At 59.8% G+C, this 11,111-nt stretch overlaps 1 protein-coding gene across 2 annotated transcripts; it reads right to left on the bottom strand.

Annotated features, from left to right (window-relative positions):
* Positions 1 to 2,213: 2,213 nt before the first annotated feature.
* LOC102735356 (tryptase-like) lies at positions 2,214 to 3,908 on the bottom strand. Of its 2 annotated transcripts, none has more exons than XM_031021657.2 (5): positions 3,648 to 3,908; positions 3,313 to 3,484; positions 2,897 to 3,192; positions 2,602 to 2,765; positions 2,214 to 2,527 (listed from the first exon to the last, which is right to left on the bottom strand). In XM_031021657.2, exons 1-5 carry the CDS (start codon positions 3,706 to 3,708, stop codon positions 2,363 to 2,365), a joined length of 858 nt encoding a protein of 285 aa, XP_030877517.1. In that variant the 5' UTR covers positions 3,709 to 3,908; the 3' UTR covers positions 2,214 to 2,362. The 2 variants fall into 2 exon arrangements, with proteins under 2 accessions (XP_030877517.1, XP_006750437.1); XM_006750374.3 differs by having other exon boundaries at positions 2,927 to 3,192.
* Positions 3,909 to 11,111: the final 7,203 nt, after the last annotated feature.

Here is an 11,111-nt window from a genome sequence, read left to right as displayed (position 1 = left end):
TTCCCCTGCTTGAGTGGGTCTGAGTTCCTCAGCTCCCTGGGCCAGATAGGGGAAGCCGGGGGGTCTGAGGCCCCCTCCCCACTCCCCAGGTTGGGACCCTCACCCACATCTCAAGGAATCCAGGGTCTTCCAGATCTCGTCCCTTGGTCTCTCCCCTGCACGACATGCTCTTAAAGTCTTAAGTGTAGGGGCGCCTGGGAGTGCAGGTGGTTGAGCCCCCGACCCTTGGTTTCGGCTCAAGTTGTGATCTCAGGGTGGTGAGATTGAGCTCCAGGACAGCTCCGCACTCAGCGGGGAGTCTGCTGGAGCTCCTCCCTCTTCCTCTGCCCTTCCCCCACTCATTCTCTCTCTCTCTCTCAAATAAATAAGTCTTTAAAAAAAAAAGGCCTGAGTGTACGTATATGAGGCTGGCATCGAGGGAGTGTGACCCCAACGCGGTGAGGTGGCAGGGAGGGGGGAGAAGGAGGGAGGTTTCCAGGTTCTTACCTTTCATGGTCTTAGGATGGGCATGTATAACAGCTGTCATTAAAGAAATCAAAGCTAAAAAGGGAAAACGAAGAGGTTGAGCACATCGTCTGTCATGGTGGTTACATCAGAGTGAGGGCTCTGTGGGTGTCAGACCACGCAGACCAGGCCCCACTGCCTTCCCGTGTCCTGGGATGGCTCCCGGTGCCCCTCTGTCCCCCGGCACCCCCATCCCCCGCACCTCTGTGTCCCGCACCCTGAGCAGGCTGCAGGAACAGAAGTGAGGGCTGGAGAAGGAAGCTGCTGGATCATTTCAGAATCTCCCCTGCTAAGGACAGGGGTCATTTCTAGAGACTCCGTAGATTAAATGTGTATCTTTGCATCTGACAAGTGGGAGGAGAGAGGCGAATGTTGATCTAGAAAGTTCTGGCCTGAAGAGCCCAGAAAACTCCCGAAAAGTTGGTGTTGATTTAGTTCTCCGTATGTTCATGTGCGTAATTGTGTCTAAACAGAAAAGCTGAGGGCCAGGAGAACACGGACTTCCAAAGACAAAGGTTAGCACCCTACTTTATAGGAGAACCCGAAAATGAACGAAGAGCCTGCAACTCAGAATTACTCAGTTGGCGAAGGACAGTTTGCACAAGCGGCTGTCAATTCCCGGTGGGCCTGGAGGACAGCACTCCGCCCGGGGCGGGCCGGCCAGTGGCAGTCCCCGTCGGGCAGACCTGGCTTCCGGGAAACAGGCCGTGTGGCTGCCAGGAGCCTGAGGAGCTGCCGTCACGTAGTCCTGCGTGCTAAGAAGCAATCCTGAGTGGGAGGCAGCTCAACATAGGAAACATGCCTGCGTGTCACCCTAGAATATCCATAGATGGGGCGACTGTGTGCTGGGGGAGGGGGAGGGGCTCAGATGTCCCTGTGCTGCACGTGGACAGCCTTCCCCTCCCCCACCGAGGGCAAGGGCTCCACCTGTTGAAGGGACTCCCGTCACCCGAACTCATGAAAATACAAACTATACACTGGATGAGACGCCACCACCCAGTCCAGCGTGGAGGTCTGCAGGGTGGGGTGGAACGGGCGCTCTCCCCTCCACTGTGGGGGACGGGGGGCGGGGCGTGTGAAAGCCCGTGGCCTCATCTAGAGAGTGGAGGATGCGCAGGCCCCAGACCGCAGCAGCCACCAACCTGCACACGCCGCAGACACTGGGGGGTGGGCACAGGAATGACCACAGCCACCTGGTCCTAAGACCCCGAACACAGCCCGAGCGGGCACGGCAGGAGTGGGCGCGGCTGTGACACGTGACCATGTGCGGGGAAAGCGAGGCTCCAGGGGGCATCACACGCGATGACATTCAGCCAAAGGTGAGCATGAGCCCCAACGCCCCACCTTCCCCGTGGATGCACGGTGTCAGCGGGGGGATAACGGTGCGCGAGAGGAGGGGGGACGGGGTGTTGGGGCGGTGCCCACTCTCAACCCCATTGCAGTGCCTGGGTGTCCCTAGAAACATCTTTTCAATGGTCCACATTGCTCTCCCCGTCCCAAATGCATGATGTCACTCCCCAGGAGAAGGAAGCCATGAGCTGAGAATGGGCTCTTGTCTGAGGGTCTGAGCAGGGGGCATCTCACAGCAACCCCCACACCCCGTGCTCAGGCCCCACGGTGACGGCAGCTACACCAGGCTGTACCCTGGACCCCTTCCCTGTCCCTCGGTGACCCGCACAACCAGAGCCGCAATGACAACCACGTCTGCTTCCATGCGCTTTAATGAGGATTCGCGCCCACCGGGGCTCCCCGGACAGGGCACGGGGAAGGTGGGCAGAAGGACACCGCCTGCCAGTGTTGTGGGACAGTAGTGGGCTTTCTTCTCCGCCAATCCAGGTGGCAGCTCCAGGGCTTGGGCTCAGGGCTCTTCGGGAACATACTGGCGGATCCAGTCCAGGTAGTAGGTGACCCGGGTGTAGATGCCGGGCCTGTTGGGCTGAGCACAGCCGTCGCCCCAGCTGACCACGCCTGCCTGCAGCCAGGTGCCCCTCACCTTGCAGACCAGGGGCCCTCCGGAGTCGCCCTGGAGAGGGGACAGGTCAGTGGGGGCTCAGGAGGCGGGGCGGGCGGGGGCTGAGGGGGTAGGTGCAGGCCCACCTGGCAGGAGTCCTTCTTCCTGTTCCCAGCGCACAGCATGTCCTCACGGATGATCTGTATCTTGTCCCCCGTGTTGAGGCCAAAATGGTACTGCATGTCACAAATGCTGTTTTCCACAATGGGCACCTTCACCTGCTTCAGGGGGAACGGCGGTGGGAGGGGCGCTGGGGAGAGAGGCGAGCACGCGACGTCAGGAGGGAAAGCCACTCGTGCCCTGAGCGGGCCGCTGGGGACCCTGACCCCCCCCGGGGGGGTCCCAGAGGCTGGGTCAGGGATGTGACCCACCCCTGCTCACCCCAGCCCTCCTGCTGGCCCTGATGCTCACTTCCACTGTTCACATCCCCCCAGCCTGTCACCCAGCATGGCGTTCCCGTGGGGAAGGTCTCCGATGCAGAGGGCAGGGTGACCGGCTGGACGTGGGGGGAGATGTTGACGGGGTCCTCAAGCTCCAGCAGGGCAATATCTGCCCCGTTCTCGATTATGTAGTAGTCGGGGTGCATGATGACCCGGTTGACGGGCAGCAACCTGTCCTGGTAGTAGAGGTGCTGCTCCCTCAGCTGCACCCTGATTTCTGAAGGATACGTGATGGCCCTGGGGAGAGCAGGCGGCCACTCAGGGGGCCCTAGCAGGCTGCTGGCCCCCCGGGCATGTGGGTGGAGCCCCAGCCCCACCCAGCCCCACCCGGCCCCACCAGGCCCCGGGGCCACTCACGGTCCCGTGCAGTGCGCTGCGGTCAGCACCCACTGTGGGTGGATGAGGGAGCCCCCACAGACGTGCTTCCAGTACCCGTGGTGGACTCTCAGGCTCACCTGCCAGGGCCACCTATTCCCAGGGGCTTCCTGGCCCCCTACGATGCCCATTCGCTCCAGCACCTGGCCTGAAGCTGGGGTCAGAAGCGCCTTTAGCACAGGGCACAGCCTGGCCCCGGGCTCAGCTGTTCCCTGTGCCCCCACGACCCTGGGCTTCTCGGCACCCGTCCACCCAATCATCATGGGGCATGTAGGGTGAGGGGGCAGGGACGGGGCTGGACCACGGTCAGGACTCACCAGGGGATGCGTGGACCAGGCTCCCCAGGAGGGGCAGCACCAGCACCAGCAGACTCAGCATCTGAAAGGAGCAACGTGGGGGGGCAGCAGGGCCAGGCTGCGGGTCTGCAGGGTACGGCGTGCAGATGGAGTGGGGCCCCCCGGGACCAGGGGGTCAGTCAAGGCCTGGGGGTCTGGGTTTCGATGCTCTGGATCTGGGGCTCCTCTGCTCTGCTCCACAGCAACACCCAGATGTTGGGTTTTCGGGGTGGGGGGCTTATCTTGGCCGACCACTGGTGCTATGAACCCAGCCCACTCTCCCCTGCCCATTTATCCTTCCCGGCCAGGAGGCGGTCAGAGGAGGGGCCTTGCATCCTCCAATCCAGACTGAAGGAAGTGGATGATTCAGATGAAGGTCATCGTACGACATGTGTCCCCACCACCCAGACACCCATCTGGGTCCACAGGCCCCAAGGGTGGGCATACAGCCAAGCAGAGGACGAGTCAGCCCCCCTCCGAGGGGGGCATGGCTTCCTAGGCTCTGGATGGCTAAGATGCCTACCAGTCTGCATGCAGTGGCTGCCGGCTCCCCTCTGTGGATCGGGGCTCCCACGTCTTGCCTGGACTGGGAACGGGGTGTTTGAGTGTCCCTCCCTTTCTCGGCAGGCTGATCCCTGGCCCTGAGGCAGCTCTCCTTCCAGGTACGCCTCTCCTCTGCCCAGATGTAGAACGACGATGCCCTCAGGAGGCCTTCAGGTATGGCTGCACCCAGGGACAGTGGTGCTGTCCTCACTATGTGACCTGTTTCCCCCAGGGAAGTTCATGTCCGTGGGCTACCCTCAGAGGAGCAGGGAGGCGCCCAGGGACAGTGTCCCCCTCCCCACATCTCTGCATGTCCTCTGCATCTTCCCTTCCAGGGCGGGGCTGACATGCACCCCCCAAATCACACGAGGAAACTGCCTTGGGCAGGACCGAGCCAAGTGCCTCCACACAGGAAAGGGCCCTGCTGTCCCCACCCGGGATGGCAGGCCCGATTCCTTGGGGACCCCACAACGCCCGCCCCTGGCTGTTACTGAACAGTTCTTAGTAGGGTGGCCATCTCAGTGCCATCAGCGGTGGGGGGGCAGATGGAAGTAACAAGGAGATAACCACCCCCTGGACGCTGTCCCCACCAGGCTCCACAGCCAGGGCCGGCTCCCGCCCCGCCTGTCCACCTGCCCACCTCCTCCCTCTCCCCTGGGCCTACTGGTCACCGGGGCCTCCTGCCCACCTCCCCACCTCATGGCCCCCGGGCCCCCCTGCAGCCCCCACGCTGCCATCGGGGTGGCCCCTCCCCTAGGGGGGCCTTGCCCTGCCCCCACCCGGCCCAGACAGCAGCCTGGCTCTGTGTGGCCCCAGCGGCATCTCTCCAGGTGGCCAGTGCTCAATCCCGGTCCTCTCCAGATTGAGGGTTAGTTGTCTGTCTTGTGACCTCAGTTCTCTGATTCTCTGACCACTGAAAAGATGTTTCTAGGGATACTCAGGCACTGCGATGGGGTTGAGAGTGGGCACCACCCTGACACCCCGTCCCCCCTCCCACGCACCGTCATCCCCCCACTGACACCGCGCATCCACGGGGAAGGTGGGGCATTGGGGCTCATGCTCACCTTTGGCTGAGTGTCATCGAGCGTTGACGCCCCCTGGAGCCTCGCTTTCCCCGCACACAGTCATGTGTCACGGCCACGCCCACTCCTGCCGTGCCCGCTCGGGCTGTCTGTGTTCGGGGTCTTAGGACCAGGTGGCTGTGGTCATTCCTGTGCGCACTCCTCAATGTCTGCAGCGTGTGCGGGCGGGGGGCTGCTGCGGTCTGCATTCTCTAGACGAGGCCATACCCTTCTCCAGAGGGGTTGTCCCCTCGAACTCCCTCCAGCAACTCAGGAGAATGTCTGTCATGCCTCATCCTGGCCACCATCTGATATTCTCACCTGTGGGTAGTGCCACGTTAGGTTTTCTGGGATTATTAATGGGGCGGAGCCCCTGCTGCCGTAGAGAACACACCCCCTGGCCGAGGAAACCGTCCACTTCTGTTAGACTTCAGTCCCCAGAGGGCTGCATTCCCCACAACCGTCCCATTTCATCTTAGGGACGCCCCCATATCCCATACAGGCCAATCGCGGAACTTCGTGGTCCTCCCTCGTGTCCATACACAGAAGACTGCCATCTGGGTTCCTAGGGCTGTGTCTGTCTGAGATGGCTCCCTAGACCAGATTCCCAGAGAACCCCTGGTGGCTATGCCACATTATTTCTAGAAAGACACTCCAGTTTCTCCTCCCCACAGTCCTGGACCCCAGTGCTCCCTCCATCAATGGCCAACGACCAGCAATCTTTGCTCAACCAAAACTTCTCCTGGGCCCATCTGCACACTTCCTTGCAAAATCCAGTTTAGCAAGAGCCCTGCCTTTGGCACCTGATCACCCTCCACATCTGATGACAATTCTTCACTCCCCACCCTGGTACTCGATGGCGTGCAGGAGCCCCCATCGGTTGGTTCAGCCAGAATTCCCCAGATGTCTCCTCTTACTAAGTTCCCATTCAGAAACCCCTGCACCTTGGCTATAGGTCCCCACTTGTCTCTGCTTTCCTCAGAATGGAGTCCAGTCCTACCCTTGTTGCCATGGCCCTGCAGAAAATGTGCTCTCTCCACTGTAACTCTGAATCCAACACTGGATACAAATGTGAGACATAATGTATCATGAGCCAAGGGTAAACCATGATATGTGATAAGTAACATACTACATATGATTGGGAAAACAGAATACAATAGAGGTATTACTTGCTACATTATGGGGGAAAAGCACAGGAGATACTCAATTTTTAATGTATTTTTTATTTTTTTTAATTTTTAAGTAGGCTCCAGGCCCAAAATGGGGCTCAGACTCACAACACTGAGATTAAGAGTCGCATGCTCAACCCACTGAGCCAGCCAGGCACCCCGAGATGCTCAATTTTTGAAGTTTTTTGGTAACAAATAGCATGCTTCTGCTGTTTCCATTTGAGAGTTGTGTCTGTCTCATTTCTGGGGGAGCTAGGAGCTTCCCTGTGTCGCTCAGTGGCTTGTCTCCTCTGGCAGCTCTGCCCCTCCTTTGTCAATTCGAGTTCTAGGCTTCTTTTCATCATTTGGAGATTTTCAATTAAATGAATGCATTTACACTTAGTTTTTCACAGTTGCTGAAAACGGTTTTGTTTGCTTTTTGAAGTTGGAGGTGTTTGTGTTTATAGACTGCAGATTTAATTATTATTCATTCACGTGTACACACAAGCTTTGCCTTTAATCCTTCTAGAGCTGATCTCCACGTCAAGTGAGGCTCTAGGACCACCAGGGCAGGAGCCTTCTTCATCTTTGCACCTCCAAACTCCAAACCCCCCCTCAGCCCCGGCTCCTGCTGTCCGTGCAGCCCACCAAGGGATGGGGACAGAGGAGCGCCGGGAGTCCACCTCCCAAAGCACGGGAGACCCAGGGCCCTGGCTCTGCACAGTCAGACTCTCCTCTCGACTGCCCACTGATAAGAAACCTCTTATAGGGGAGGCACACAGGCTGCTCCTTTTCCCTCTTAATCTAGAAGTTATTTTTAATTACAAATGTAGTACATGCCCACTGCAAACTCTTGATGGATACAGATGTGTTAAGACAAGAAAACAAGAAATCCGTCTTCCTTCCTCCTTCCCCCATCTCACCCAGGGGTAATCATTGTCCATAGTGGGGATGATGACTTCTAGAATTTTCTTAGGCCTGTTTAGGCCCTGGGCTGGATGAAGTGTGGAGGGAGGGGCATTTCAGGAAGAAAGGCTCAGTGGGGACAGGGTGGGGGGTGGAAAGACAGGATTAGGCTCCTTCAAGCCCAGAGCTGCAGACCAGAGCAGGCCTGGGGCCGGGGAGGGGAGCAGGGCAGGGGGTGAGCCTATACCTGGGGTGTCCCCGTATCCCTGAAAACCATACCCACACAGCCCAGCTCCTGTTCACAGATACAAGTAAGCCCAGCTCAGACCAGGAAGGGTCAGGGCCGAAGGGCAGCCTGAGCCAAGCGAGCAGCTACTGTGAAGGTGGGAGCAAGGAGGAGGGGTCCTCCTGAGGGGCCTCCACACAGGCCCACAGAAGCCACATCCACTGGGCGACAGGAGACGCCACCCGGCCAGGAGGGCATCTGGAGGCCAGAGCAGGGAGGCATGCAGGGACAGAACACCCCTCCCTGTGCCTCAGTTTGCTCTCCTGTCAAAGGAGACAAGGGGCACAGTGTTAGAGATGTGGAGGGGCCACACAGATGGTCTTTGGAGTTTCTTTCTGAAGCCGGGGCGGGTGCAGGCAAGTCCAGCCCCTCCCAGGGCCCCTAATCGGCTCAGTCACGAGGCCCGGCCACACAGAGGACGGTTAGGAAGGGCCTGACCTGAGCCGGACAGCTGGGCGCTGTGCCCATCTGATCTGTGGTGGAGACCACAGGAACACAGGCTGGGTGTGGGGACGGGGAGTCTGGGGATGGCTTCCTGGAAGTGGGGAGCACTGATCCCCACCCCTGCCCGGGTGAGGAGAAAACAACGTGGGTTTGCCCACAGGGCACCATGGATCTGACCTGGTCCTGCTGTGGTCTGTGTGTCCCTGAGCCGGCCACTTATCGCCAGGTGACAGGATGCATGGGGGGGACAAAGGGAGGCGAGGTCCAGGGCTTCGGGTGAGCAGAAGGAGCAGATGGGGCCCCCCCTCAGCTCCTCCTCCATCCTCCCCCGCTGCGGGACGGTCCAGCCTCCTCCCCAGCTGGGGGTGTCGAGGACAGGAGGGGAGAGAGGGAACGTTGTCTAAACTTGATTGTGATAGCGGCTACTTGATTGTATACATTTGTCCGACTCATTGATTTGGACATTTGCATTTTTTTAAAGATTTTATTTATTTATTTGAGAGAGAGCGAGCACATGAAAGGGGGGAGGGTCAGAGGGAGAAGCAGACTCCCCGCCGAGCAGAGAGTCCGATGCGGGACTCGATCCAGGGACTCCAGGATCATGACCCGAGCCGAAGGCAGTCGCTTAACCAACTGAGACACCCAGGCGCCCGACATTTGCATTTTTTTTAAGATTTTATTTGGGGCGGCTGGGTGGCTCAATCTGCTCGGTGTCCGCCTTTGGCTCAGGTCATGATCTCAGGGTTCTGGGATCGAGTGGGGCTCCCTGCTCAGCGGGGAGTCTGCTTCTCCCTCTCCCTCTGCTGCTCCCCCTGCTTGTGCTCTGTCGCTCACTCTCTCTAATAAATAAATAAAATCTTTAAAATATATATATATTTTTTATTTATTTATTTGAGAGAGGGAGAGAGGGAAAGAAAGGTGGCAGCCAATAGAGGCCGCCCTCCCTTCCAGACACCAATGGGAGGGCGCGGACGCGCAGCCCCGCAGACCAATCAGGAGTGGCCTGCGTGCCCCCTGCGAGGCCGCGGTCCCTCCACGGCGCCCCCCTCGCCCCCCCTGCGGAGAGCCGGCGGTGGGGGGGAGGGGGGCTGCGGGGGGCGGGGCGCCACGAGGGGCGGGGCGCCACGAGGGGCGGGGCGCCACGAGGGGCGGGGCGCCACGAGGGGCGGGGCGCCGCGGGGAGGAGGGGCGCCACGAGGGGCGGGGCGCCGCGGGGAGGAGGGGCGCCACGAGGGGCGGGGCGCCGCGGGGAGGAGGGGCTGCGGAGAGCTGCGGGGGCCGACGCAGGGCGTGCGGGCGGCGGGTCAAGGAGCGAGCCGCTTCCCGCCTTCCCCGGCTGCGCCCCTCGCTGCTGGGGTCTGCGCTCACGCGGCGGGTGTCCCCGTGCCCCGGGGAGCCAGGCGTTATCTTCCAAATTTGTAGCCGCCGCTGCCTAGGGGGAGCCCTAGGCCTCTCCTTTGAGGGCTGGCCCCGCCCACACCTGCCGCCCGGACGACTACCAGCACGCAGAGCACCCCTCGGGGCCTCTGCCTGGGACAAGTGCGGGTGCTGCCCCTCTCCGCGACGTTTTGGAAGAACTGGCCAGAAGATACCAAGCATTTATTCCTTGCAGGTGGGTGCTGGCGGCCCCCAGGCATCCCCCACCCCCGCAACTCGTGCTTCCATCCTGGCCCCAGCTCTTTGCCTTAAACAGGTGCAAGGCAAACTGCCAGCCTCCCTTTCCCGTTCTCTCCGCTAAAGCCAGGACTTGGGCTCCAGTGGTCAGCTGGCCACATGGGGGCGGGTGGGAACAGGGAGCACGGAGCAGGGTCGGGGGGAGGGAGGATGAGTGCGAGAGGCAACGCCAACAGGACAGAAGGGAGAAGGGGTGCACAAGAACATGGGAGAAAGATGTAAGAATGCAGACCGATTAGAGGGGAGGGGAGGGGTCAGCCCCTCTGAAAGTTCCTCCGTCGGAGCAGGTGGCGCTGGATCCAGGCCCGGTAGGCAGACACCCTGACATACACCCCCGGGAGTCCGGGCTCAGCGCATCCCCTGCTGAAGCTCACCACTGCCGCCTGCACCCAGCGCCTGTCTCTGAGCTGACAGACCAGGGGGCCCCCGGAGTCGCCCTGAAAGAAGCAAGAATAACGTTTGTTATTCCCCCCAGTGGGACTCGGGTCTGTGCAGCAGGGGTGGGAGCTCTCAGACTGAGGCTAACATCAGGGAGCTTGTCAGAGGGGGCCGGATGCTAAGGCAAGGGGAGGACACACAGGGCAAGCTCCCTTGGGGCTCCAGGTAGCAGGTGTGGTAGCCCGGAGTTTCCATCTTGAAGAGGTTCCTCCTTGCAATCTGCATATCAGCTCTAGCTGCCTCTTTTTTTTGTTTGTAACAGCTGAGGACCCTTAGGTTCAGAGGTCAAGCAATTTGCTGAAGGTCGCACAGCTAGTAAAAGCAGTGCTGAGATGTAGTCACTTTGTTATTATTATTGTTGTTGTTATTATCCAAAGCCTGCCTGCTTGTTCTGATGCACACTGCCTCCCTTACAAGGTGCATGGCATCTCTGGGTCTGGACCCCTGTCCCTCTAGCCCCTGCAGGAGCTGCTCACCTCCCTGTGACAGCTGGAGCCCACACTTTCTGCTTTTTATTGTCAGGATGGCTCTGGACTCGTTCTTACAAGAAATCTTTGTCAAGTTCCAGCTCCAAGCCAGACGCTGTTCCACCTTGGGTGAGAAAAGTCCCCAACCTCGTGGAGCTAGATCGTAAGATGCCACCCCTGCCCCAAGTCCAGGATCCAGCCTGCTTCCCAGGGTCACTTAGGATTAGAGAGGGGACCTGGGAGAGCCTTTTGCTAAGCACGGAGGAGGTGTGTCACTGCTTCCCTGTGAAAGGGGGCTCTGCACCCTCACTCCCACTGCATTTACGGGGAAACTGAGGCCTACAGGTGTCCAGTGACTCTCCAGGATCCCACAGTGAATCAGGGGCAGGAACATAGGCCAGAGGGGACTGACCTCACAGAATCCCTTTTGGCCCTGGACATAGCCAGCACAGAGCATCTCCTTGGTGATGGGCTCCGGG

Source organism: Leptonychotes weddellii, chromosome 5 (genome assembly GCF_054177405.1).
Source record: "Leptonychotes weddellii isolate Sample4059 chromosome 5, ASM5417740v2, whole genome shotgun sequence".
Taxonomy (NCBI): domain Eukaryota; kingdom Metazoa; phylum Chordata; class Mammalia; order Carnivora; family Phocidae; genus Leptonychotes; species Leptonychotes weddellii.
This window is presented reverse-complemented; position numbering and strand designations above follow the sequence as displayed.

Coding starts and splice junctions, on each gene's coding strand:
- LOC102735356 (XM_031021657.2), bottom strand. CDS start 3,708: ATGCTGAGTCTGCTGGTGCTGGTGCTGCCCCTCCTGGGGAGCCTGGTC. Junction 3,485..3,647: donor CCTGGTCCACGCATCCCCTG/GTGAGTCCTGAC, acceptor TTCTGACCCCAG/CTTCAGGCCAGGTGCTGGAG. Junction 2,528..2,601: donor GGAAGAAGGACTCCTGCCAG/GTGGGCCTGCAC, acceptor TCCCCTCTCCAG/GGCGACTCCGGAGGGCCCCT.